This window comes from Strix uralensis, chromosome 28 (genome assembly GCF_047716275.1).
Source record: "Strix uralensis isolate ZFMK-TIS-50842 chromosome 28, bStrUra1, whole genome shotgun sequence".
Lineage (NCBI taxonomy): Eukaryota > Metazoa > Chordata > Aves > Strigiformes > Strigidae > Strix > Strix uralensis.
In genome coordinates, this window is record NC_133999.1 from 6,122,506 (window position 1) to 6,148,315 (window position 25,810).

General features: G+C 65.6%; 4 protein-coding genes across 9 annotated transcripts; 1 reads left to right on the plus strand and 3 right to left on the minus strand.

Annotated features, from left to right (window-relative positions):
• Nucleotides 1-511: 511 nt before the first annotated feature.
• Nucleotides 512-4,967, minus strand: VAMP8 (vesicle associated membrane protein 8). 3 transcript variants are annotated; one of them, XM_074852029.1, is made up of 3 exons: nucleotides 4,899-4,967; nucleotides 2,488-2,751; nucleotides 512-729 (listed from the first exon to the last, which is right to left on the minus strand). In XM_074852029.1, exons 2-3 carry the CDS (start codon nucleotides 2,689-2,691, stop codon nucleotides 586-588), a joined length of 348 nt encoding a protein of 115 aa, XP_074708130.1. In that variant the 5' UTR covers nucleotides 2,692-2,751; nucleotides 4,899-4,967; the 3' UTR covers nucleotides 512-585. The 3 variants fall into 3 exon arrangements, with proteins under 3 accessions (XP_074708130.1, XP_074708129.1, XP_074708128.1); XM_074852028.1 differs by lacking the exon at nucleotides 4,899-4,967 and adding an exon at nucleotides 3,850-3,892 and having other exon boundaries at nucleotides 2,488-2,748; XM_074852027.1 differs by lacking the exon at nucleotides 4,899-4,967 and adding an exon at nucleotides 3,850-3,883.
• Nucleotides 4,129-11,234, plus strand: GGCX (gamma-glutamyl carboxylase). Of its 3 annotated transcripts, none has more exons than XM_074852025.1 (15): nucleotides 4,129-4,156; nucleotides 4,231-4,447; nucleotides 5,084-5,242; nucleotides 6,029-6,194; nucleotides 6,933-7,011; nucleotides 7,119-7,225; nucleotides 7,310-7,473; nucleotides 8,157-8,416; nucleotides 9,480-9,611; nucleotides 9,698-9,849; nucleotides 9,935-10,104; nucleotides 10,214-10,344; nucleotides 10,417-10,564; nucleotides 10,654-10,849; nucleotides 10,925-11,234. In XM_074852025.1, exons 1-15 carry the CDS (start codon nucleotides 4,139-4,141, stop codon nucleotides 11,079-11,081), a joined length of 2,256 nt encoding a protein of 751 aa, XP_074708126.1. In that variant the 5' UTR covers nucleotides 4,129-4,138; the 3' UTR covers nucleotides 11,082-11,234. The 3 variants fall into 3 exon arrangements, 2 of the variants coding, with proteins under 2 accessions (XP_074708126.1, XP_074708125.1); XR_012626596.1 differs by having other exon boundaries at nucleotides 4,136-4,160; nucleotides 4,232-4,447; nucleotides 10,214-10,340; nucleotides 10,925-10,943; XM_074852024.1 differs by having other exon boundaries at nucleotides 4,136-4,160; nucleotides 4,232-4,447.
• Nucleotides 11,235-11,545: 311 nt separating this feature from the next.
• On the minus strand, nucleotides 11,546-16,493 carry MAT2A (methionine adenosyltransferase 2A). The gene is made up of 9 exons (XM_074852026.1): nucleotides 16,315-16,493; nucleotides 14,383-14,460; nucleotides 14,178-14,300; nucleotides 13,980-14,092; nucleotides 13,758-13,901; nucleotides 13,426-13,644; nucleotides 13,158-13,340; nucleotides 12,938-13,071; nucleotides 11,546-12,532 (listed from the first exon to the last, which is right to left on the minus strand). The coding sequence occupies exons 1-9, from the start codon at nucleotides 16,403-16,405 to the stop codon at nucleotides 12,430-12,432; spliced, it is 1,188 nt and encodes a 395-aa protein (XP_074708127.1). The 5' UTR covers nucleotides 16,406-16,493; the 3' UTR covers nucleotides 11,546-12,429.
• Nucleotides 16,494-18,446: 1,953 nt separating this feature from the next.
• On the minus strand, nucleotides 18,447-23,522 carry LOC141935826 (histone H2A.V). Of its 2 annotated transcripts, none has more exons than XM_074852421.1 (5): nucleotides 23,409-23,522; nucleotides 19,865-19,942; nucleotides 19,316-19,429; nucleotides 19,089-19,218; nucleotides 18,447-18,833 (listed from the first exon to the last, which is right to left on the minus strand). In XM_074852421.1, the coding sequence occupies exons 1-5, from the start codon at nucleotides 23,478-23,480 to the stop codon at nucleotides 18,772-18,774; spliced, it is 456 nt and encodes a 151-aa protein (XP_074708522.1). In that variant the 5' UTR covers nucleotides 23,481-23,522; the 3' UTR covers nucleotides 18,447-18,771. The 2 variants fall into 2 exon arrangements, with proteins under 2 accessions (XP_074708522.1, XP_074708521.1); XM_074852420.1 differs by having other exon boundaries at nucleotides 23,328-23,495.
• Between the last annotated feature and the right edge of the window lie 2,288 nt (nucleotides 23,523-25,810).

Consider the following 25,810-nt stretch of genomic DNA (forward strand, 5'->3'; position numbering starts at 1 on the left):
GGGTGTGTCCCCCGAGACCCCCATGTCCCCAAACCCCCCAGACGTGGCTCCCCTGGGCCCTCCCCAGTCCCCATAAACCCCCCCAAGATCCCCAGGGATCCCCATGTCCCCCCCCCCCCCCCATCAAAGGGTCCCCCAGGACCCCCATGTCCCCACAGCCCTGTAGATGTGGGTCCCCCAAGACCCCCCAGCTGGGCCCCCCAAGCCCCCCCCATCCCCCAGATGTGGCTCCACCCAGGTCCCCACAGATGTGGGTCCCCCCGGGACCCCCATGTCCCCAAAACCCCCCAGACATGGGTCTCTTGGGGACCCCCGTGTCCCCCCCCCTCCCATACCTGGGGACCCCCATGTCCCCCCCGCCCCAGGGTGGCAGCGCCACCACACTGCGCCCTTTGTCCCCCGGCACCAGCCGCCCGCCTGGCACCGCTCCCCGCCCCCACGCCACCGCCTGTCCCCACGCGTGTCCCCACGCGTGTCCCCCCCCCGCGGCGCGCACACGCTCAGCCCCACACAGCTCGTCATCCCTCTATTCCCCGGGTCCCCGCGGGGGGGGGGTCCCCGCGGGTGGGGACACAGGGGGGGGCTCTAGGTGGGGATGGTGCCGGTGGCCAGGAGGATGATGAGGATGAGGATGATGGCGCCCACGAGGCCGAGGATGATGAGCAGCTTCACGTTCTTCCACCAGTACCGACGGGCCACCCTCTGCGACGTCGTCTTGAAGTGCTCCGACTGCGGGGACACCCACTGCCACCCTGGGGACAACTCTGACACCCTTGGGACCCCTCACTGCCACCCCAGGGACACCCGCCGTGACCCCAGTGACAGCCCCTGCCACCCTGGGGACACCCCCTGCCACCCTGGGGACAACTCTGACACCCTGGGGACCCCTCACTGCCACCCCAGGGACAGCCCCTGCCACCCTGGGGACCCCCACTGCCACCCTGGGGACAACTCTGACACCCTGGGGACTCCCCTTTGCCACCCCAGGGACACCCGCTGTGACCCCAGTGACAGCCCCTGCCACCCTGGGGACAGCCCTGCCACTCTGTGACCCCCCCACTGCCACCCTGGGGACCCTCTGCTGTCACCTTAGGGACACCCCACTACGACCTTATGCATGTTCCTCTGCCACCCTTGGGGACAGCTCTGCCACCCTTGGGGACACCCAGCTGCCACCCCAGGGACACTAAGAGCCACTCTGGGGACACCCCTTGCCACCCCAGAGACAGCCCTGCCGCCCTGGGGACCCCCGTTACCATCCTGGGGACAACTCTGCCACCTTTGGGGACATCCACTGCCACCCTTGGGGACCCCCTGCTGCCCCAGAGCCCCCTTGGGGACCCCGTTCTCCCTCGGGGACCCCGTGTCCCCCCCGGGGTCCCAGCACCAGCCTGAGGACCTGGTGCCACCCCAGGGGACCTGATGCCCCCAGTCCTGGACCCCCCCTGGGGACACTGTGCCCACACTGGGATCTGGTGTCACCTTGGGGACACGGTGCCACCCAGGGAGACCCTGTAGCCACCCTGAGGACCTTGTGCCCAAATAGGGACCAGGTGCCACCTTGGGGACCCCGTGCCACCTGGGGTGACGTTGCACCCAACCAGGGACTCTGCACCCACCTGGGGATGTGGTGCCACCCACGGGACCCTGCACCCACTTTGGGACCTTGCACCCACCCTGGGCCCTGGTGCCACCCTGGTGACCCTGTGCCCACCCTGGGGACACTGTGCCACCTCAGGAGCCCTGCACCCATCTTGAGGACCTTGTGCCCACCTTGGGGACCCTGCGGACAGCTTGGGGACACTGAGCCACCCTGAGGACCCTGTGCTCAACTCGGGGACCTTGTGTCACCTCAGGAGCCTTGTGCCCACCTTGGGGACCCTGTGCCCAACTCGAGGACCTTGTGTCACCTTGGGGACTCTGTGTCCACCTTCACGACCCTGTGCCCACCTCGGGGACCTTGTGCCACCTTGGGGACTCTGTGTCCACCTCGGGGACCCTGTGCTCAACTCGGGGACCTTGTGCCCAACTCGAGGACCTTGTGTCACCTTGGGGACTCTGTGTCCACCTTCACGACCCTGTGTCCACCTTGGGGACCTTGTGCCACCTCAGGAGCCTTGTGCCCAACTTGGGGACCCTGTGTCCACCTTGGGGACCCTGTGTCACCTCAGGAGCCCTGTGCCCACCTTGGGGACCCTGTGCTCAACTCAGGGACCTTGTGCCACCTTGGGGACTCTGTGTCCACCTTGGGGACCCTGTGCCCAACTTGGGGACCTTGTGTCACCTCAGGAGCCTTGTGCCCACCTTGGGGACCTTGTGTCACCTTGGGGACTCTGTGTCCACCTCAGGGACCCTGTGCCCAACTCGAGGACCTTGTGTCACCTCGGGGACCCTGTGCCCACCTTGGGGACCTTGTGCCACCTCAGGAGCCCTTATGCCCAACGTGGGGACCCTGTGCCCCCCCCCGGTGTCCCCCCCCGCCCTCACGGTGGCCTCCAGGTCCTGGCTCTTGCTGTGGAGCTGCTCCAGGTTCTCGCCCCGCGCCAGGATCCGCTCCACGTTCTGGCTCATGATGGTTTTGACGCCCTCGACCTCCCGCTGCAGCGCCCGCACGCGCCCGCTGCCCTCCTCGGTGCCCTCCTCGCCGCCGGTGACGCTGCCGGTGACGCTGCCGGTGACACTGCCCGCCATGCTGCCGGTGACGCTGCCGGTGACGCTGCCTGCGATGCCGCCCGTCTCGCTGCCCGCCTGCTACCACGGGGCAGGTGTCAGGGTGGGCACCCCATAGGGACCCACCACCCACCTACACCCTGGCACCCCCCAAGCACCCCCCTATGGACCCTGGGCACCCCCCGAGCACCCCATAGGCACCCCCCGAGCACCCCACACACCCCATACACCCCTCCTGAGCACCCCAGACACACCCCAGGCACCCCAAAGGCAACCCCCGAGCACCCACCAAGCCTCTCATGGGCACCCTGGGCACCCCCCAGCACCCTATATGCACCCTGAGCACCCTCTATGGACCCTGGGCGCCCCCCGAGCACCCCATAGGCACCCCCTGAGCGCCCCACAGGCACCCCAGACACCCCATATACCCCTCCTGAGCACCCCAGGCACCCCAAAGGTAACCCCCAAGCACCCTATAGGCACCCTAGGCACCCATATAGGCACCCCATATCCACCCAAGCACCTGCCCGGAGCCCCATCACCACTTCCCCAAGCGCCCAGACCCCCCATGGGCACCCTGAGCACCCCCCAGATGCCCTATAGGCACCCCATAGGCACCCCAGACCCCCCATGGGCACCCCCAAACACCCTATAGACACCCCATATGCACCCCAGACCCCTCATGGGCACCCTGGGCACCCCCCAAACATCCCATAAGCACTGCAGACCCCCCATGGGCACCCCCAAACGCCCTATAGGCACCTCATATGCACCCCAGACCCCCCATGGGCACCCTAAGCACCCCCCAAACTCCCTATAGGCGCCCCACAGGCACCCCAAACCCCCCATGGGCACCTCCAAACGCCCTATGGGCACCCCATAGGCACCGCAGACCCCCCATGGGCACCCCCAAACTCCCTATAGGCGCCCCATAGGCACCGCAGACCCCCCATGGGCACCCCCAAACTCCCTATAGGCGCCCCATAGGCACCGCAGACCCCCCATGGGCACCCCCAAACGCCCTATGGGCACCCCAGACCCCCCATCGGCACCCTGGGCACCCTACGGGTATCCCATAGGCACCCCGGGCACTGCCCCAAGCACCCCATGGGCCCCCGGGGCACCCCACAGACACCCCCAGCCCCGCCCCAGGCGCCCCCCGCGCCCCCCCGGTCCCACCATGGCCGGCCCCGCTCCGCTCCGCTCCCGCCGCGGCCCCTCACCCCGCCCTGACCCCGCCCGGGGCTTCCGGGAGCGGCGGCACCGGGAGGGGGCGGGGTCAGGGGTCGCGGCGGAGCCCGGGGGGGGCGCGGGGGGTGACGGCGGGGTCAGGGGTCGCGGCGGGGTCAGGGGTGACGGGGTCAGGGGGCGGTGGGGGCTGGGGGGGAGGCCCGGGGGGGGGGGGGGTGTGAGGAGCCGCTGGCGGCCCCGCCCCCGGGACGCGGCGCCAAGGGGCGGGGCCGGAGCGATGGCGGCGGCGGCGGCGGCGGGTACGGAGCGGGGCGGGGGGCGCGGGGGGAGCCCGGTGACCCCTGACCTCTGACCCCCCGCCCCGCTGCAGGCCCGGCGCGACGGAGGCGGCCGGAGCGGGGGGAGGCGGCGGAGCGACCTTCGGGTCCCCCCCCGCCTCCCGCCAAGGCCCCCGGTACCGGCCCCGGCCTGGCCCGGCGCCTCCTGGGCTTCGAGCCGCGGGACCTGACGCGGTGGCACCGCTTCGTCCGGCTGCTGCACCGGCCCAGCGACCCCGCCGCGCTCGGGGCCTTCCGGGGGGCCTTCGGTGAGGGGCCGGGGGCGACCCGGGGGGCCGGGGAGGGACTTGGGGGTCCGGGAGAGGACTTGGGGGTCCGGGGAGGGGTCCGGGGGAGGGACCCGGGGGTCCAGGGGGTGGCCCAGGCGTCCGGGGGGCGGGAGAGGGACCGGGGGGGGAACCCGGGGGTCCGGGGAGGGGCCTGGGCGTCCAGGGGGGTGCCTGAGGGTCCGGGGGGGGGAACCCGGGGGTCTGGGGGGGGACCCGGGGGTCCGGAGAGGGGCCCGGGGGGGAACCCAGGGGTCCGGGGAGGGGCCTGGGCGTCCAGGGGGGTACCCGAGGGTCCGGGGGGGGACACCCGGCGGTCCGGGGGGTTGCCCAGGCGTCCGTGGGGGGACTCGGGGGTCCGGGGAGGGGCCCGGCTGTTCAGGGTGGGTCCGGGGGGACACCCGAGGGTCCAGGGGGGGTCCAGGGGGGGTACCCGGGGGTCCGGGGGGCTGCCCAGGAGCCCGGGCCTGGACACGTCACCACCAGAGCAAAGGTTCAGGCAGAGGTTTGGTGGCGGATGGGGGAGGCGGGGGGTCAGTGTCCGCTCGGTCACCTGGGTCCCCCCCGAGGCCGGGCCGGGGCCGGGGGTGGCCGGTGACCTCCCGCCCGCCGCCGCAGGGCTGCTGATGGCGCTGGACGTGCCGCAGGAGCGGGGCCTGGGGCAGCTGGACCAGCGGTTCCTGGACGGGCTGGAGGTGTGTCGGTTCCCGCTGCTGCCCTTCCTGCGGCCGCTGCCCCTCGACTGGATGTACCTGCTCTACACCGTCATGTTCCTGGGTACGGGGCCGGGGGGGACAGGGATGGGAACCGGGCGGTGGCACGGGGACAGAAATGGGGGTGGGCATGGGGACTGGGATGAGGGACTGGGACAGTGACAGGCGCTGGGATGGGTGAAGGGACAGGGATGGGCACTGGGATGAGCAGTGGGACAGAGGTGGGCGCTGGGTTGAGCAGTGGGATGAGCAGTGGGACAGGGATGGGCACTGGGATGGGTACTGGGACAGAGGTGGGTGCTGGGATGAGCACTGGGATGAGCAGAGGGACAGGGACTGGGATGGGCACTGGGACTGGGATGGGTGCTGGGATGGGCGCTGGGATGAGCAGAGGGACAGGGACTGGGATGAGCACTGGGATGAGCACTGGGATGAGCACTGGGACGGGGATGGGTGCTGGGATGAGCACTGGGATGAGCAGAGGGACAGGGACTGGGATGGGCACCGGGACTGGGACAAGCACTGGGGTGAGCATGGGGCCAGGGAGCAGGAGAGGAGCTGGAGAAGGGTGGGGACAGGTAGTGGGTGGCACCGGGACAGGGACAGGCTCCGGGATGGGTGTGGGGACAGATGCCATGATGGGAAAGCGGGACGGGCACCAAGATGGGCACTGGGACAGGGGACATGTCCCTGTGATGGCCATGGGGACCAGGGGGAGCTGGGATGGGCGTGGGGACAGGGTGGGGACGGGCACCATGACAACTGCGGCACTGGGACGGGTACCAGGAGGGGAAGGCTGGGGACAGGAGCGGGGACAGGAGCGGGGACAGGAGGGCTGCGGTGCCCGCAGGGGCGCTGGGCATCATGGTGGGGTGCTGCTACCGCCTGAGCTGCGCCGCCTTCCTGGGGCCGTACTGGTACCTGCTGCTGCTGGACAAGACCTCCTGGAACAACCACTCCTACCTCTACGGGCTCCTGGGCTTCCAGCTGGCGCTGCTGGGTGCCGACCGCTACGGGTGGGCACCCCTGCACCCCCCGGGGGGTCACCGGGGGTCACTGGGGTCCCCCAGGGCACGGGGGGTCACTGGGGATCCCGGGTTTCGTGGGCGCCAGGGTGCTGCAGGTCAGCGTGGTGGTGGGTCACCCGTGGGGTGACACAGTCCTTGATGTCCCCCGTGGTGACAAGCCCTGGGGTCCCTCATGGCACTGGTGTTCCCCATGGAGTGACACAGTCCTTGATGTCCCCCATGGTGACAGGCCCTGGTGTTCCTCATGGAGTGACACAGTCCTTGATGTCCCTTGTAGTGACAAGCCCTGGTGTCCCCCATGGAGTGACATGGTCCTTGATGTCCTCCGTGGTGACAAGCCCTGGGGTCCCTCATGGCACTGGGTCCCCCATGGGGTGACATAAGGACCCACAACTGCATTGGGGTCCCTGTGGCTCTGTGTCCCCAGGGGGTGACACAGGTCCTGGTGTCCCCTGTAGCACCAAGGTCCCCTGGCTGTGGGTCCCCAGGGGTTGACAGAAGCCACCAGGGTCCCCATGGGGTGACACAGACCCCAGTGTCCCTATGGCACCGCGGGTCCCTGGGGGGTGCCATGAACCCCAAGATGGCACAGCATCCCCAAGGGGTGTCCCCCATGGCACTGGGGTTCCCATGGGGCGGTGACACGTGTCCTCCACAGCACCAGCAATGGGGTGACAGTGACCTGGTCACCCCCTTTCTCCGGGGGTCCCCCCCGTGTCCCCGCAGGTCCCTGGATGGGCTCCTCCGTCCCCAGAAGAGGAACACCCACGTGCCGCTGTGGAACTACACCCTGCTGCGCGCTCAGGTGGGCGCCTGGACATCGGGGTCCCCCGTCCCCCACCCCGGACACCTGGGTCCCCTTCCGAGACCACCCCTCACCCCTTCACACCCCCCCCCCCCCCCCCCCACCAGATCTTCATCGTTTACTTCATCGCGGGGCTGAAGAAGCTGGACGCCGACTGGGTGGGCGGTTACTCCATGGGCTCCCTCGCCCGCCACTGGCTCTTCGCGCCCTTCAAGTGAGGATGAGGAGGGTGACAGGGCAGGGGGGTGACGGGGTCGCGGTGAGGATGAGGAGGGTGACAGCCCCCCCCCGCCCGCAGGCTGGTGCTGTCGGAGGAGATGACCAGCCTGCTGGTGGTGCACGGGGGGGGGCTGGTGCTCGACCTCTCCGCCGGCTTCCTCCTCTTCTTCGACGCCACCCGGCCCCTCGCCCTCATCTTCGTCACCTACTTCCACTGCATGAACTCCCAGCTCTTCAGCATCGGTGAGGCACCGGGGAGGGGGCGCACACAGCACCCCTTCTCACCCCCACCCCCCCCCAGAGCACCCCCAGCCCTGGGGGGTACCCCCCAAAGCACCCCCGGCCAGGGTAGGGGCACTCAGACACCCCCTAAAACACTCAGAGCCTGAGCAGGGACACCCTCCGACCCCCCCCAAGAGCACCCCCAGCCCTGGGTACCCCCCAGAGCACCCCCAGCCAGGGTAGGGGCACCCAGACACCCCCCAAAACACCCCGAGCCTGGGCAGGGGCACCCTCCGACCCCCCCAGAGTGCCCCCAGCCAGGGCAGGGGCACCCAGACACCCCCCCAAAGCACCCCCAGCCCTGGGTAGGGGCACCCAGACACCCCCCAAAACACCCCGAGCCTGGGCAGGGGCACCCTCTGACCCCCCCAGAGCACCCCCAGCCTGGGCAGGGGCACCCAGACACCCCGCAAAACAGCCCCAGCCCTGGGTACCCCCCAGAGCACCCCCAGCCAGGGTAGGGGCACCAAGACACCCCCTAAAACACCCCGAGCCTGGGCAGGGGCACCCTCCAGCCCACCCCCCCCCCCCCCCCCAAGCACCCCCAGCCAGGCCAGGGGCACCCAGGCACACGCCCCCCCAGCCCTTGGGGACCCCGGTGTGCAGTCGGGGGGGGTCCCTAAGGGGTGCCCCCCCCTCCCCAGGCATGTTCCCCTACACCATGCTGGCCAGCAGCGGGCTCTTCTGCCACCCGAGCTGGCCCCGGCGCCTCTGCGCCCGCTGCCCGCCCTGGGTGCGGAGGGTGCTGCCCAGCACCCAGCCCCCCCGGCCCAGCCCCGACTGCCACTACGGGGGGCGGGGGGCACGGGGGGGCCTTCGGCCTCGCCAGCATCTGGCTGCCGCCTTCACCCTCCTCTACGTGCTGGAGCAGCTCTTCCTGCCCTACTCCCACTTCATCACCCAGGTGGGGGCAAAGAGGGGGGGGCAGAAGGGCACTACTGGGGGTGAGGGGGCATTTGGGGGCACATGGGGTATTTGGGGGGACATGGGGGTTATTTCTGGGGATAAGGGGCATTTCTGGGGACATGGAGCTTATTTTTGGGAACATGGGAGGCATTTTTGGGGACATGAAGGTTATTTTGGGGGACATGAGTATTTTTTAGGACACGGAGGTATTTTGGGGGATGTGGGGGGTATTTTTGGGGACATGGGGGTTATTTTGGGGGACCCGGGCAATTTTGGGGGACAGGTTATTTCTGGGGACATTGGGCTTATTTTGGGGGATGCGGGAGGCATTTTGGGGGACATGGGGGTTATTTTGGGGGACATGAGTATTTTTGAGGACGTGGGGGTTATTTTGGGGGACATGGGGTGTATTTTTGGCAACACGGGGGTTATTTTGGGGGACATGAGTATCTTTGGGAACGTGGGAGGCATTTTTTGGGACGTGGTATTTTTGGAGATGTGGGAGGCATTTTTGGGGACGTGGAGGTTATTTTGGGGGAACATGGGGATTTTTTAGGACACGGAGGTATTTTGGGGGATGTGGGGGGTATTTTTGGGGGCATGGGGGTTATTTTTGGGGACGTATTTTTGGAGATGTGGGAGGCATTTTTGGGGACACGGGGGGCACAGAGGGGGTTGAAAGGACACTTGGAGCTGGGGGATGCTGGACGGGGGTATAGTGATGAAGGGGGGCTGCTGGGGGACACAGGGGCAGTGCTGGGGGGGCGGCATGGTGACACACGGGAGGGTGGGTAAGGGGGAACTTTTGGGGGCACAGGGATGAGAGGGGTGGGGGGACTTGGGCACATGGGGACAGCTTGGGGGGGACACACATGGGGGGGGTGGTCACTGCTGGGGGGGGGTCACAGGGGTGAGGACAGGGTGGGGCACTGCCATGGGAGGAGGCTCACCCAGGGGGTGAAGGAGGGGCGATACAGGGATCCCCTATCCCCTCCTTGTCACTGTGAGCTGGGGACACTGCTGTCCCCTGGTGTGTGTGTGTGTGTGTGTGTGTCCCCCAGGGCTACAACAACTGGACCAACGGCCTCTACGGTTACTCCTGGGACATGATGGTTCACTCCCGCTTCCACCAACACGTCAAGATCACCTACCGCGACGGGCTCACCGGGGAGGTGGGCTACCTCAAACCGGGGGTGAGCGGGGGGACCCCAGGGCAGGGGGGGGTACGGGGGGGGGTGTCCCATCACCGACTCATCCAGGGGAACCCCCCCCCGCGCAGGTGTTCACGCAGAGCCGGCGCTGGAAGGACCACGCGGACATGCTGAAGCAATACTCGACCTGCCTGAGCCGCCTCCTGCCCCGCTACAACGTCTCCGAGCCCCAAATCTACTTCGACGTCTGGGTCTCCATCAACGACCGCTTCCAGCAGAGGTTTGGGTGGGGGGGGATGGATGACACCCACACAATTTGGGGGGACGGCAGGGGACGTGGGGGTGCTGACAGCCCGTCCCCGCAGGCTGGTGGACCCGCGGGTGGACCTGGTGCGGGCGCCGTGGTCCCCGTGGAGCCCCACGCCCTGGGTGCTGCCGCTGCTGCTGGAGCTGTCGCCCTGGCGCCAGCGGCTGCAGGAGCTCGAGAGCCAACTGGACGGACACACCGACGCCGTCTTCATCGCCGACTTCCCCGGTACGGAGCTCCCCTGGCTTTGGGGAGGCGGAGGAGAGGGGCACAAACACCCACACACCCTGGGTGAGGGAGGGGCTGCACCTCCCTTTTTATTTTTTTTCCCCTCCAGGCCTGCACCTGGAGAACTTTGTCAGCGAGGACTTGGGTAACACCAGCCTGCGGGTGCTGCGGGGAGAGGTGCTGGTGGAGCTGGTGGAGCAGCACCGCAACCATTCCCTGCGGGAGGGCGAGGGGATGCAGGTGAGGGCTTGGGGAGGGGGGAACTTTGGGGGGCCCCCCCCAGTGCTGACACGCCCCCCCCCCACATCCCAGCTGCCGGCGGGGCAGTACCACAAGGTGCACACGGTATCGGCGGAACCATCCTGCTACATGTACCTCTACGTCAACACCACGGCGCTGGCGCTCGAGAAGAACCTGACGCGGCTGCAGGAGCTGCGGGAGCGGGTGCGCAACGGCACCGGTGAGCGCGGGGGTCGGGGTAGCTCAGGGATTTCCCCCCCTCCACCACACGCTATAACCCACAGCTCGTCCCTTTCTGGCCCCCCGCAGAGAAGGAGCCGCTGCCCCCCGAGCTGCGGCCCATCCTGGGGGAGCCGCTGGCAGCGGGGGCCGTGGCCGACCCGGTGGTGACGGCGTTTCTGCGCCGGGAGCGGCGGCTGGAGGAGCAGAGCCGGCGGCGGGAGGCCGGCCTGGCCCAGCGCCTCCACCGCTTCCTCCGCAAGAAATTCTACCTCTTCCGGCGCAGGTAAGCCCCAAAAATCACCATTATACCCCCCTCTTCATCTTCCCTCCGCCGTTACTGACCCCCCCCTCCTCGCAGCGCCCTGATGACCGCCATCTCCCTCCGCAACCTGGCGCTGGGCCGCCCGCCCCTGCAGCAGCTGGCCCAGGAGGTGGCCTTCGCCAACTGGCGCGGTGAGGAAGAGGAGGCTCAGCCCGAGGGCAGCGCCACGAGGCAGGAGAGCCCCGAGCTCTGAGCACCCTAAATAAACTCTCTGCACACACCCCCCCCATCAGGTTTCCCACCGCAGGTAGTTTGAACCCAGCACTTTTATTGAGATTTCTTTGTAGTTTTCTTTTTTTGGAATTGGTGAAATCGAAACAAATGTAATAAAACCTCCAGAAAAATATCGAGGAAAAAAAAGTTTAAAAAAAAAAAAAAAAAAAAAAGAGAAAGCCCCCCACCATCACCCCCACCCCACCAAGGCACTTCTGGGGGCCCCGGCCCCCCCGGGACGGGCAGGTAAACAAGCCGGCTTCTCTGTACCACACCGGCCAAATGCGCCGCGCTCCCAGGGCCGGGCAGCCCCAGCGCTTGCCTGCCCCTCTCCCCCTCCGTAAAATAAACCCGATTTCCCCCTTTTTCACCCCGATTCGGAGGCCAGCACGGCCTCCTCAGGGTGGGGGAAAGGCGGCTGGAGGGGGGTGAAGGTGCTGGGCAGGGGGGCTTTCGGGAAAATCAAGAGCTGCCGTCTGAGCCCGGGGGCTTCTCTGTACTCACGCCCCGCGCCTCAGCACACAATAAATACACCACTAGAAAAAAACGTTCAAGTATGAAGGGCCAAATCCCTCCCCTTTTCCCCCCCAAAAATATATATATAAAGCTCGGCCGAGCCCCTCCCCTCAGCGCCGAGCTGCGGGTGGGAAGTGGGGGGGGTTGTGCAGTTGTGGAGTCACTTCAGCTTTCTTATAAAGAAAAAAAAAAAAAAAAAAAAGAACCATAAAACGTTTTCCTCCGGTACCAAACCCGCACAGGGGATCTGGGAGGGGGGAAGGGGGGGAGGTTTTAACACCATCCCCCCCCTCCTCACCCGCCCCCCCCCCCTCCCCCAAAATGTGCATCCTCCAAGAAAAGAGAGGTTTAAAATCTGGGTTAAGAACAAAACCAGCACCAGCGAGGTCCCGGTGGGAAAGGGGGGAGCTAAAAATCTCTGTTCCCCCCCTGCCCCGCAGCAGGACAGTGAGAGTGGAGGTCTGGGGGGTGGGGGGGGGGGAAGCGCTCGGGGCTTTTTGGCCATCTCTGAGCTCAGACGTCACGCGAGATTTTGTTTAAAAAGAAGCCGGAGGGATCGGCGGCTGCGGGGGGGGGGGGACACTGGAGGGGCTCGGGGGGGGAGGCACGAGGCCACGCGTGGTCCCCACGCAACCGAAACGATGGCGAGAGAGAGAGAAAGAGAGAGAGAAAAAGGGGGGGGGGGGGGGGGGACATGGGACCAGGAGAGCCTGGGGGGGCCAAGGAGCTCTTTCCCCCAGAGCCCGCGAGCTTCTCTGTAGCCTACGCCCGCAGGAGTGGGGGGAAAAAGCCTAACAAGGCTTTTTTTTTTTTCAGTATTTTAGCTTTTTGGGAACTTCCCAAGGGAAACTGTCCCTACCAAAGTGGCCATAGGCTGCGGTCCTCTGATAGAGGGGCTTCTTCAGATCCAGATCCCTGGAATATACAAGTCCTCAACTCAGTAAAGGGGACGCGGCCGCGCGCTCGCCCCTTCCCTGCCTGGCCGGGGGGTCTGCGGCGTCGCCTCTGTCTCCTCCTCCTCCCCATCCCCGGGGGGGCGGTTGGAGCTTCCCCGGCTGTTTCCTTCCCCACCCCCAAAATACTCCCGCGAAGCCGGAGAAGCTCCAAGCGCTCGGCTCTCGGCGGATACTTACCCCCGTCCGCGCCCGAAAGCGCTTTTAATCTTCCGGCATAAGCGACTCTCCGCGCCGGTTCCAGTCGCACCAGGCGGTGACCACGGCTGCTCCGAGGAGGGGACCCCCACACGCTGCCACCGCCCCCGGTGTCCCCCCACTTCCCTCTCCCAGCGGCGCGTGTCCCCCCCTCTCCGACGCCCGTTACCTGACGATCACCCCGGGGCGGAGGTCGAAATTCTTCTTGACGATCTCCAGCAGCTCCCGCTCGCTCTTCTGGGAGGTGCCGTAGTGGAAGATGGAGATGGACAAGGGGTGGGACACCCCGATGGCGTAGGAGACCTATGGGGGGCGGGGGGGGCACAGATGAAGCCTAAAGAGCCCCCCCCAAGGACGCACAGGGAGGGGAGAGACCCGCCTGCACCCACCTGCACCAGCACCCTGCGGCACAGCCCGGCCTTGATCAGGGATTTGGCCACCCAGCGCGCGGCGTAGGCGGCCGAGCGATCCACCTTGGTGTAATCCTTCCCCGAAAAGGCGCCGCCGCCGTGGGCCCCCCAGCCCCCGTAGGTGTCCACGATGATCTTGCGGCCGGTCAGACCGGCGTCACCCTGTCAGGGACAACACCATCACCACCGTGCCACCACCACCAGCGCCGTGCCGGCACAGCTTCACCGGGAAGGCCGCTCGCCGTACCTGGGGGCCACCGATGACGAAGCGGCCGCTGGGCTGGAGGTGGTAAATGGTGTCGTCGTCCAGGTACTTGGCCGGCACCACCGCCTTGATCACCTTCTCCTTCAGCGCGTCCCGCATCTCGTCCAGGCACACCTCCTCGTCGTGCTGCACCGAGATGACGATGGTGTGCACCCGGATGGGGATGACGGCGCCGCGGTCCTGCATGTACTGCACCGTCACCTGCCAGGAGGGAACGGGGACACGGTCAGGGGACGAGGCGGGAGGTTTGGGGACTCAGGAGACCGCACCCGAGGTGCCTCAGGGCTCCCAGTGAGGGGCGTCGGGGCCCTCACCTGCGTCTTGGAGTCGGGGCGCAGCCAGGGCAGGGTGCCGTTACGCCGCAGCTCGGCCAGCTTGGCGTTCAGCTTGTGGGCCAGGACGATGGTGAGGGGCATGCACTCCTCCGTCTCGTCCGTGGCGTAGCCGAACATCAGACCCTGCGGCAGAGGGAGGGGGGGATGAAGCCACGACTCCTCCGGCCGAACGGCGGCGGCTCACGCGGCACAGCACCTCACCTGGTCCCCGGCGCCGATATCCTCCTCGCTGCGGTCCAGATGGACGCCCTGGGCGATGTCGGGCGACTGCTGCTCCAGGGCCACCAGCACGTTGCACGTCTTGTAGTCGAAGCCTGGGGCAGAGGGGAGGTTGCAGTGAGCCCGGCGCGCCGAACCCCACACCAGCAGCGAGCCGGTGACCCCCTCCCCGGCACCTACCTTTGGAGGAGTCGTCGTAACCGATGTGCTTGATGGTGTCCCGGACCACCTTCTGGTAGTCGACGGCCGCGCGGGAGGTGATCTCCCCCGCCAGCAGGATCATCCCCGTCTTCGCCACCGTTTCTGAAGGGAAAGAGAAAGACGTCAGCACCGGCGTCACCCACCCAGCGCTGGCGTCACCCCGTGTCCCCTGGGAGTGACTCACCGCAGGCCACCTTGGCATCGGGGTCCTGCTTCAGATGGGCATCCAGGACGGCGTCGCTGATCTGGTCGCAGATTTTATCTGGGGTGGGGAGAGGGGAAGGGAACAACACAGAGAGCGGGAGGCTGTCACGGCCGCACGGCCCAGCCCTTCCTTCCTGAGCCGCTGCCCCTTGGCACAGCCGGCTCCACGCTAAGCTGGGAACGGGAGCCGTGGCCGAGCACAAACCTCCCCTTAAGCCAGCAGCCTCCCGTGGCGCACACAGCCCTCGCCTTGTCCCCACGCCGGGTTATTAGCCTGGAATTTCAGGCATTTACCAGTTAAGCTCCAGTTACAGTCAGGTCAGAGCTTGAGCTCAGCCACCTACGGCATCGCCGAAGGGGACTGGCACCCCCTTTCTCCAGCCCCAGCTTTCCAAATCCGGAGCGTGCCAGCGTCCTGGCAGCTCTGTCCCCGGCTGCGGGGCGGGGGGATGGATGCCCGGTGCCGACAGCCGCCCCGGAGCGCACCCAGCCAGCTCCCACCGGATACCCAGGAACCGGGATGTTTTATTCTGGGAGAGGGAGAGCCCCCTCCTGCTCCCAGAGCTCCCCAAGGGCCGCTCAGGGCTCAGCAGCGAATAAGCAACTTCCCTCGGACCACGGACGTCCTTGGCGGCGACCTTTCGGGCCGGATTTGGGAAGAGGATGAGGCAGCGCTTTGCTGGGGTGAGGGGAGGCAACTCCCCGCCCGCTCTCGGGGTGAAAGAGCAAGGAAAAGGACCTTAAACCCGCACACGGTTGCTAAACTCCTTTTTTCCTTGTGGCAGCGCGTGATCTCGGGTACGGGGAGCCCTTCCAGCGAGGCGGGGCGGGGTGGGGCGCCCCAAAGGTACCCCCAGACTGGCCGCGGGGCTTTGCTTACGCCATGGGTGCTGGCAGCCGAGCCGGAGCTACCTACGCTGCGGGGCGATGGGAAACCACATCTGCAGGGTGCTGGGCGGGCGCCGGGGAGCGGCCAGGCAGCGGGTGCTGGCAGCTGCCCTCGGGCAGAGGGAGGCAGCTGCCTGCGCAGCTTTCCAGTCATGTGCCCAAACCCGGCGAGCACAAAGGCAGGGAGGGAGCCCGGCACGCCATGGCACCGAGCTCGCTGGGGGGGTCCTAAAACAGCCCCCGGGGGGGGTCCTGATCCTCCAGGTGCAGGGGGGGGGGCATCTAGGGAGCCCTGAGCAGCCCCAGGGTGGGCGGGGAGGGTCGTCCATCACCACCCGGGCAGCTTGAGGGGGGAGCGGCTGGGGACCCCCATGGGGGGGAGGAGGGGGGTCTGAGGGCGGAGCCTGCCCCAGAAAGGTGGGGGGGTGGGGGTGCCCCCCTTTGCCAGGTCCCAGCAGCCGCGCTGCGACCCGGCATCCCCCGGAGGCGGGGGGAGCCCCGCGGCGCTCGGACCGCCACGCTGCGGGGGGTTCCACGGGGCACCCGGGGACACTCCGGGGGAGGTGGGGGGACACACACCAGGTCCCGCCGCCCTCCAGCAGCGGCTTAGTCACGGCTGAGTCACGGCGGCCCCCGGTCCCCTCTGCCGTTGCGTCAGCCGGTAAGACACCCCCCCCTCCCCATCCCGCCACCCCCGGTGCGTGTCGTGCCGTGTCTCGCGTGTCGTGTCGTCGCGTGTGTGTGTCCGTGTCCCCCCGCCCCACGCGGGAAGCACGTGCGCGTTGGGCCCCGCAATGCGGCGCGCGCCGCCCCGCACTGCGCGCGCGCCCGGTGGCGTCATCACACACACACCACCCCCCACCCCCCAACCTGTCCGCCAAGACACCCCCCCCCCCCTTTCTTCCTCCTCGCCGGGCGCGCCCCCTCCCCTTCTCCTCCTCCTTCTCCCTCCGCCCGCCCTAAGGCGGCCGCGCACCGCCGGGCCGCGCCTGCGCGCTCGTCGCCCCCCCGCCGCCACCCGCACCTGGGTGCCCTTCGCCAACGGACTCGGAGGTGAAGAGGAAGGTGCCCTCCTCGATGAACACCTCATGGAAGCCGTTGAGTTGCCCGTTCATGGCGATGGCGGAGGAGGAGGAGCAGGAGCAGGAGCGCGAGAAGACAGCAGAACAGCGACGCGACCGCGGCAGACTGAGCGCGGCGCCCGCCGCCCCACCTCTATTTATACCCTCCTCGCTCCGCCTCGCCGTCTCTCTCCGCCAATAGCTGACGCCGAAAGCGCCGCGGGGGCGGGGCGACGGAACCACTGCCGGGCGGTGGGGGACGCCCGTTACGTAACGCCGGGAGCGGCCCCTCCCGCTGCGGCGGCCCCGCGCTCCCCGCAGCCATCCGGGCATCGAGCGGCACCGGAACACCGGCCACGTCGTCTGCCGTCCCCACGCCCGGCGCGGCGCGGCGGGCGGGAACCAGCGTCCCCCGGCGCTCCCCTCCCCCGGCGCGGCCCTATGGAGCCTCCCGTGCGGGCCGGCGGCGCGGGGCGGCGCGCGCATGCGCCTTGTAGCGGCGGGAGCGCGCATGCGCGGTGCGTCCCCCGCGGGCGGCGAGGACGGCCCCTCCCCGCCGCCGCCATCTTGCGGCTTGAGCGGCCCCGCCATTGTGAGGCCCTTGGCCCCCCGCCGCCCCCCCCCCCTCCCCCGGCTCCCCGCGTCCCGCCGCCCTCCCCGGGCCGCCCGTCTGCTCCTCACCCCCACCCACCCCACCTGCCCCACCTCGACACCTCCCGCCACCATCTTGGGGCAAGAGCGGCGGCACCACCACGGCCAAGGCGGCGCAGGCCAGGCCCGGCCCCACCGGCTCGTAGCGGGTCCCTGGGGCTGCCCGAGGCGCCGGAGCCCGGCGGGACGGGGCTGAGGCCACATCAGGGGGGTGGTCAGCACCCAGGGCCAGTGGCCATCAGGGCCTCTTGGGTGCCTGATGCAACCGGCCACTGGTATTGCCAGTGCTGGAGCCTTCCCAGCTCCCTCCTCCCGCGGCACCTGCCCGGCTGCCGGCCAGGCCCAGCCCCGCCCTGGGGTCAGGCGCCAGCACCTGGAGCCCCAGGACCTGGCAGCTGGCGCCGGCATCTCCCCAGGGCACAGGGTGTGCCAGGACAGGGCTCCCTGGCAGCCCAGCTGGGCCACAGCCAGGGGCAGGCTGGGGAAGGAGCCACGTGGCCAGGACAGGTGGACACCTGGGACACACGTGCCCAGGGCAGACAGACACCTGGGACTCATCCCCAGGTTGGGTGGACACCCAGGACAGACAGACACCCAGGACAGACAGACACCCAGGACAGACAGACACCCAGGACTCACAGTCCCAGGCTGGGTGGATACCCAGGACAGATGGACACCTGGGACTCATCCCTAGGTTGGGTGGACACCCAGGACAGACGGACACCTGGGACCCACACCCTCAGGCTGGGTGGATGCCCAGGACAGACGGACACCTGAGACTCATCCCTAGGTTGGGTGGACACCCAGGACAGACTCCTGGGACCCACACACATGCAGGACAGACACACACCTCAGACTCACATCCCCAGGCTGGGTGGACACCCAGGACAGACGGGCACCCAGGACAGACAGACACCTGGGACTCATCCCCAGGCTGGGTGGACGCCCAGGACAGACAGACACCCAGGACCCACATCCCCACGTTGGGTGGACACCCAGGACAGACGGACACCCGGGACCCACCCACCCAGGACAGACACTGGCCCCAATGGCCACGTGCCACCCCTATGCCCAGAGCAGACAGACCCCTGAGACCCACCTGCCCAGGACAGGCGGACACTCAGGACAGACAGACACCCAGCACCCTGCTGCCCAGGACAGACAGACACCCCTGCCCTGCCCCGGAGCCAGCAGGGGCGGGGCCCGGGACACCCCGGCCATGTGGGGCTGGGGGGGGGGGGGCGGAGCCCTGGGGAGGCCCCTCCCCTCCCTATTTGCATACAGGCAGGGCAGCGTGGCTCAGGGTATAATTAGGGGGCGGGGACAAATTTGCATGTGATGGCGGTCGGGGGAGGCCTGGCTATCACCTCCCCCTACACTTAACCCCCAGGGAGCCCCAAACCCCCCCGGCGCCTTCCCCCCTATGCCAACACCACAGCAAAAGTGCGCTTTTTTTTTTTTTTTGTAAAAAATGGTTTATCCGTTCCATTTTTGTATAAAACCCAGGGGAGCAGCCGAGCCCCTCGACCACCACCCCAGCTGCTGCCACCTGACAAGGTACAACTTTGTGTCAAACTTTGAATCTAAAGCCCAGACCAATGTTTTCTCCTCTCTACAGTCAGTTGTCTATGCTCTTCCTTTGAACTATTCCTTAAAAAAAAAATTCCACGTATCCCCAAGATTTCTTCTGTCCCAGGTACAGTACGACGACGGGAGGGAGTGGGCCTTTTTTTTTTTTTTCTTTTTTTTTTTTTTTTTCTTTTTCCTCTCTACGCTGTTTTTTGTTGTCCCTTCTTTCCGATCAGAGACTTGTGGATGTGGGGGATGACACCTGTGGAGAGAGGAGGAGGATTCCCGTCAGATACTCGCAGACTTCCCCCAAAAAAGCTCCAGAAAATCCTCAATTCCCAGCGGACGCTCGCTGCGTCCCCCCCGCTGGATCCAGGGAAGCAGCGAGCCTCTGGTATTTATCACAAATTCCTGTGTGTTTTCCCATGTTTTTTTTTCTCCCCCCCCCCCCTCTTCTCACTAAAATTCCCAGTTAGGGGCAGGAGGGAGGAAAGGGGACAGCGAGGACGACACCCACCTCCGCCAGCGATGGTGGCTTTGATCAGGGAATCCAACTCTTCATCACCACGGATCGCCAGCTGCAAGTGACGGGGAGTGATCCGCTTGACTTTGAGATCCTTCGAAGCGTTGCCCGCCAGCTCCAGCACCTGCCGAGAAATCGGGGAAGACGCTCGGGATCCCGAGGGAAACGATTATTTCGTTTTATTTTTTTTTTAACGGAGGAAGGCAAGCGCAGGGACCTACCTCGGCGGTGAGGTACTCGAGGATGGCGGCGCTGTAGACAGCGGCGGTGGCACCCACTCGCCCGTGGCTGGTGGTGCGAGTCTTCAAGTGTCTGTGGATCCGACCCACAGGGAACTGGAGTGGGAGTAACCTCGTTAACACATTTGCATAATTACACTGTACGCTGCTAATTTTGGCTCAAGTGATTTCCCACCCCGCATGTCTACGGAGCTCCTGTAACGAGGAGAGCTTTAACGAGGGACACGCGACTTCACAGCAGATCCTCCCCCACACACGTTTCCATGGGATTTCACAATAATTATCCCAATTAATCCTCACACCCTCTCCGGAGGAGAGACAGATCCCGCCTGAGTCAGGACACGGCAGCAAACAGCCCCTGCGAGCCCAGCGGCCCCCATCATAACGACAACACAAATGACAAAACACCAAGTATTCAACCCCCAAAAAAAGAGGGTTTGGGGCAACCTGCCTGCCAGAAGTGGAAGTTTTACTCAGAAATTCACATTTTATGATGAGATGGGGGAACCAGCGGGCACCGTTGCGCCTTACCTGCAGCCCAGCTCTCTGTGAGCGCGACACCGCCTTCGCCTTGGCCTTCCCGCTGTCCTTCCCCGCCTTACCACCAGCCTGTGAGAGAGAAACACGCCCATTAATTAACCTTAATTAATCCGGAGAGACCTGCTGCACTGTAATCCAGAGGCAAACACACTCTCTGCCACCGCAGGAAACTTGTGGCCTCGCAAACGACTCCAAACGAGGTGAATTCGAGGGGACATGGAGGGTTTGAGGGATGCGGCAGCTGCTTTATCACCCCGCGTGTCTCTCATTTCCCACTATTCCCATTATTTTCCAGAAAACACCAAACAGGGGGAAAACAGCCCAAAGAACCCTTTTTTTTTTTTTTCCCCCCCAGCAGCCGCTGTGAGAACAGTCAGATTTCAGACTCCTTTTCTCTGAAGGCAGGATGCTGTTTCTGTACGTAGGAATTTGCAGCCCAGGCCTGCAGGATTCAAGGATTCAATTCCCTTCCTGGTCCGGAGTGGAAAAATCATCAGGGAGCTCCAGAAATCACGGATTTAATAAAAATCGTGTAGCAGAGGGCAGGTGGAACCCCAAAGCGCAAGAGTTTGGAAGCCACACTGAGAAATGAGGAAGAATGGAATGTGGGTTTGCCAGGTTCTCTCACATCTGCCTTAAGGAAATGGGTCGATTCAAGGGATATGGAAAGAAAGAGTGACATGACTAATCGCTAACGAGAGTTCTAATGAAGTGAGAGCAGCTGGCAACCCAGCAGGGCAGTCAGACAGAGCCTGCACCCTGCACGTTAAAGACCACCTTATCTACCCAAAATCTGGTCTGTTTAAGAAACAACAGCAACTATAACCCCCAAAATTAAGTCTCCCAGCCCACAATGAGCAGAGAAGCCCCCGTACAGCCACTGCAGGGAGCCCCAAAACACGCTGGAGGGCTGTAATCCCCGGTTTTACACCACGGATTGACCCAACAATCTCCATCCCCTTCTAAAAAAGGAGGAATTACAGCTGGCTGCGAGGGAGCTGAAAGCTGTCACCAGCCCTTCCCGCTCATTTAGGAGAAACCACAGGATCCAGCAATCCCCAGGAGAACGAGGTGATGCTAATTGAGCACGTTAATCCTTAAAATAAGACACCGGCTTAACACGGGGCTGTCCAAGATCCACGTCCTGTCCCAGCAGGGTGGGAGTTATCACCATGCGCTTACCTCACCTGGGGAGCGCCGGCCCAGTGTAAACTCAAACAGTAAAAAAAAAATAAAATTTAAAAAAAAAAAAGTCACAAGGGGGAAATATTTAATCCAGAGTCAATAAAACAAGTGGAGCGGCACTGGGTGAGGTCGGCAGGAGAGCTGGGCCGGTGTCCTGCGGCACTGAGCAGGGTGGGTTCCTCGCCAGGGAGATCCGGCCGCGGGAACGCTGGCACCCGGCAAACCCGCGCGGCGTTTTGGCAACCGACGCCAGGGCAGGAGTGTCTTGTCTTTAGAAGAGGTTGGCTCTGGTTTGTTAGGAGAGCGGCTGAGGGAGACGTGTCCAGAAACGCTTTGAAGTGCTCACTCGACGCTGCCTTTGCTGCGGTGAAGCATCAGGAGTTACTTTTATCAGTAGAAAACATCACTCAGTAAAACTTAAAAAAAAAAAAATCAAGAAGGGGGATTTGTGGATTTTCCTTGCTCTAGAAATAAAAGAGAGCTCTGGGAAAAGCCCTGGCTGTTCACACCGAGGGCTTTTATCAGCCAGCTGTGAACTTTCCCACTTCTCCATCAAGTCTTCCAGCCAGCAGCTGCCCATCTGATGCTTCTTTACACGATATTTGACTAAAAAGAGGAAAGAAAAAGTCTCACAGCGGAAGTCCTGACGTTTGTCTCCATCTTCACCAGCGCCTAAACCCTCTGCGGGGTTCGCAGAGGAAACGCTACAGCAGTTTCCCACCGTTGACCCAGCACCAGCTCGCTGCAGAAGCTGATCCCCCTCCCGAGCACGGTCCCGGCAGAGGAACGAGGGCTCCTCGATGAGCATCACGTTCACAGCGCAGAGGTTTCCTTCTCTCCCTCGGGACGCGGCGCTCGCAGAGGCTCGGTCGGGTCGGCGACAGCAGCGATTCGCTTCTTCATCCGGAGGGGACCGCGCTGAGGGGCGCAGACACGAGCGGCTCCTTCCCTTCTCCCCGCAGAAGTCACTCGCTGGAAGCATGTTCCCACATCAAAACCTCCCTGCCTTGAACACGCTGGGTCTCCCACAGCAGGCAAACGACTTTTTTTTGTTTTGTTTTCCTCCTTCTTGTTGCTTCAAACAGGACTAAAGTACTTCAAAAAGCAACTTTTTATCTATTGTCACGTTACAAGATCTCCTCCAGAGCAAGTTTTCCGAGGGTTACATAATCTCGTTTCCATCTTAACCCTCTCGGTTCCTCCCGTTTCCATGTTAACCCTCTGCCACAAGTTATCCTTGAGTGCAAGTTTTCTGCTGCGTTGCATAATCTCGTTTCCGCGTTAACCCTCTGCGATCGGGGCCCTTATCTCCCGCTCGGGAACCTCCTCGTATCCTAAACGACAGTTACAGACCCCGCAACCGTGACTTCCAGGCCACGCAAGTGAGGCACCGGGGAGGATTAAACCCCAGCCTTCCCCTCCCCACGGAAGCAGATTTTTCCTTGGGAAGCCACCAGCGAGCTCTGCCGAGAGCACACAGAGATGTCGGTTAGAGTCTAAACCATGGAAACCAAACGTTGCCTGGGGCAGGGGCTACCTGGGGCAGGCGGCCGCTTGACAGGCGCCCTCCAGGCCACTCGCTCCTCACTCGAAGAGTTTTATGCCCCTGACAGTCACTTCCTTATTCCACGATCAACTTTTAAAATATATAAGAGCGGAAAGTAGCTGTAAAAGAAGCAGTTTCCCTCCAAAACCGTAACCGATGGCAGTCACGGCGTCTCCCAGCCTCCCCGGGGAAGCTTTGACAGCACAAGGGAGTCGCCGGCTCTGCCGCTCGCTTCACCCCGGCCCGATCGGCGGGGCCGGGCTTTCGGGAACCGGCACAAACCCTCTCCCGAAGGGCCTCGCCACGAGAAGCTTCGGTTACACAACGGCGGCGGCCCCGGAGAGCGCGGGGCGGGGGGGGAAGCGGTTTTCCGCGCACTTCCAGGCGCCTCGTCAACGGGAGGCTGCCGGGGGGAGCCCCCCGGGAAGGGCAGGGAGCGGCGCCGTGCCCAAGGTCACGGATCGGTGACAGAACCCGGCAGAGGAGCCGCCCGTTACCCCCCCGGCGTCTCGCGCGACCCCGGGCGCGGCTCCCCGCTGACAGCGGCGGCTCCAGCCCCCACCGGGCGGCCCTGTCACCCCCGGGCCTGCGGCCAGCCGCCCCGGCCCGGCGGGAAAGCGGCGTCTCCCGGCCTCAGCCTCCCACCGGCGCCGGTCCCGGAGCCACCCCCGCACCCCCAGAAGAGCCGGACCGAGCCCGGCCGCCGCCGCCCCCACCCCTCACCATGGTGCCGCCGCTGCCGCCTGAGCTCTGGCCCTGAGTCCGCGCCGAAGCTGCCTCAGGAGCCGTCAGACAATAACCCACCCGAAAACGAGAGAGCACGGCCTGCCACGGCGACAACGAACCAATAACGACGCCCCATCCTAGTTTGAACATCCGACCGCCACCAATCCCGACGCCGCTTCTTGCTCCCTCGCTGGCCCCGCCCCGCGGCCCGTTTAACGGCTGTTTTTCCTTTGCACACGGCACGCAGGGGTGAGGGCGGGGGGCGTGCCCGGCGGCTCCGAGTCGGTGGGCGATGCAGCGGAGTGACGTGACCGCCTACCAATAGAAAAAGCTGACATACCGTGGGAGGCGGGGCTGGGAAGACAGACAGCTCGCGGAGCCAATGGGAGGAGAGATGCCTTTCCCGCCCATTCTCTCCCCCCGCCCCCCCGTGTTGTTTGTTTGCGCGGAGCGGGGGAGGGGGAGGATGCGGCGCTGAGGGGAGCGGGGCGGCGCGGAGCGGAGGGGGGGGCTCCCTCGGTGCTGCCGCCGGTACCGGCCGTCCCCAGGCTCCGCGCTGCGGGCACGGCCTCCGTTAGGCGGGTCCCGCCGCGCCTGCCCGGTCGTGGGCCGAGGTTCCCCGCAGGCCGCCGGGGCTCGGCTCCTGACAGGGCCCGGCTGTCCCAGGGGCCCGCGGCCTCTGTAGGGCCGCTCCGGGCACAGCCCGGGTATCGCTGCCCGCCCGCTCCCGGTCTGGCCCCGGCCCTGTCATCACCCCCACGGCCGACTGAAAGGCTCAGGCCTGAGACGCAGCCTAGAAAGACTTAAACTTCTGTTAGAAACCGTTGCGCTTGGCCCAGCCAGGCTGGTGCCTGTGCCAGCCCAGTGCCTGGAGGAGGCAGCTGCCGGCGTGGGCAGCACCGAGCTGAGGGGAATCCCTTTCAGGTGGCGCGGAGGCCCGGTGGTGGTTCAGGCAAGCGGTGCTTTTGAGTCCTTCCCTGTGTGTTTTTCAGGAAATAACTGAAATAAAGGCTGGTCCTGTCCTGTAGGATAAGAAGGGCAGCAGCAGTGAGGTAACATGGGCTGTGGCTCTGTCAGCCCCGGGGTGGGGATTTGGGCTGGGGCACAGGGGGATGTTGAGAGGAAAAAGGGTCGATTGCTGGTAACAGCAGGAATAAAATATGGCCAAAAAAACCCCCAAAACGTCCTAGTCCAGACTGTCATGGGGAGCAGGGTTGGTGTTGCGTGAGGGAAGAGCGTGTCACGGGAAACAAAAACTCACGGTGAGCCCGTTCCAGCGTCAAATCAAACCTGATTTACGTGCTAAGTTTAATTTTATAAGAGACGGGATTTTAGAGAGTGAGGGTTGATGGTGAGCGGGAGCAGCTTCGGGAGCTTAACGCAGGCCCTTGCGCAGCGGAGCCCTCGCCTCAGGATGGTGGAAGGAGCTCTGGAGCCTGCCCTGCCCCTTGGCTCTGCCCAGTGAGGAGACGAGAGAGAGCAGGTAGGGGAGCGCTGGGCCAGGGAGGAGGAGGAGGGAGACGAGGAAGGCACCTTTGCCACTGTCACTGTCCCACCCCGGGTGTCGCTGGCCTCACGCCCCACCCCTCCAGCACTGAGCGGGGTGTGGGGGGCACTCGCCGCAGCTGCCACGGGAGGGACTCAAGGGGGGCTGCGGGCAAGGAGCCCCCCCCAACCCCGCAGCTGCTCCCCGGAGGGAATGCTGCCTGCACCTGCCCCGCAGGCAGCAACTGCCATAGCCGGGGCGCCCCAGCTGTCCCCAGCGATCCCCCCACAACCCCCCGCGGCTCCGGAGCAGCTGCCCACCCCGGCATCCAGGGGACGTGCGGGACGGTGTCCCCGGGGACGCCGCCAGCTGCTCCCTGAGGGGCCGGGGACCCCAGTTCGTGGGGACCCAGCCCCCCCCCCCCCTCCCCCCGGGGCTGGGGTCAGGCCTGTGGCGCCGGGGACAGGCGGCGGCGGGGCTGCGGTGCCGCGGCGGGCGGCAGCGGCTCATGCGCAGGCGGTTCCCGCTCGTGTCCTCAGATGAGCCCGTGCCCGCAGGGAGCCGCAGAGCTAAATGCGGCGTGGGCTGCGGCGCCTGCGTCACCGCGTGCCGGCCAGGCGCGGGCTGGCTGCCGTGGTGGGGGCGCGGCACGGGACCCCCGACACCCTGCCCGGCGTGGGCCCGGCACGCCACGCCGCCGCGTGTGCACGGCGCAACACCCCGCCTCGCGCACGCGCCTCGCCGGGCCTGTCTGTGCACGCCTGTGTGAGCCGTGACACACGCAACACGCATGTGCCGTGCCCAACCCTCCTCCCTCCCCTTGCACCCCAACATCCCCCCCCCCCAGCTCCCCGCGGTGCCCCCCTGGTGACAGAGCACTGCTTGGGGACAAGGTGGCCCCCTCTGTGCTGTCCCAACCCCCCTGCTGGAGCCCTGAGGGTCCCCAAGACACCCCCCAACCCCACAGGACCACCCCATCCCCTACGGAGACGGT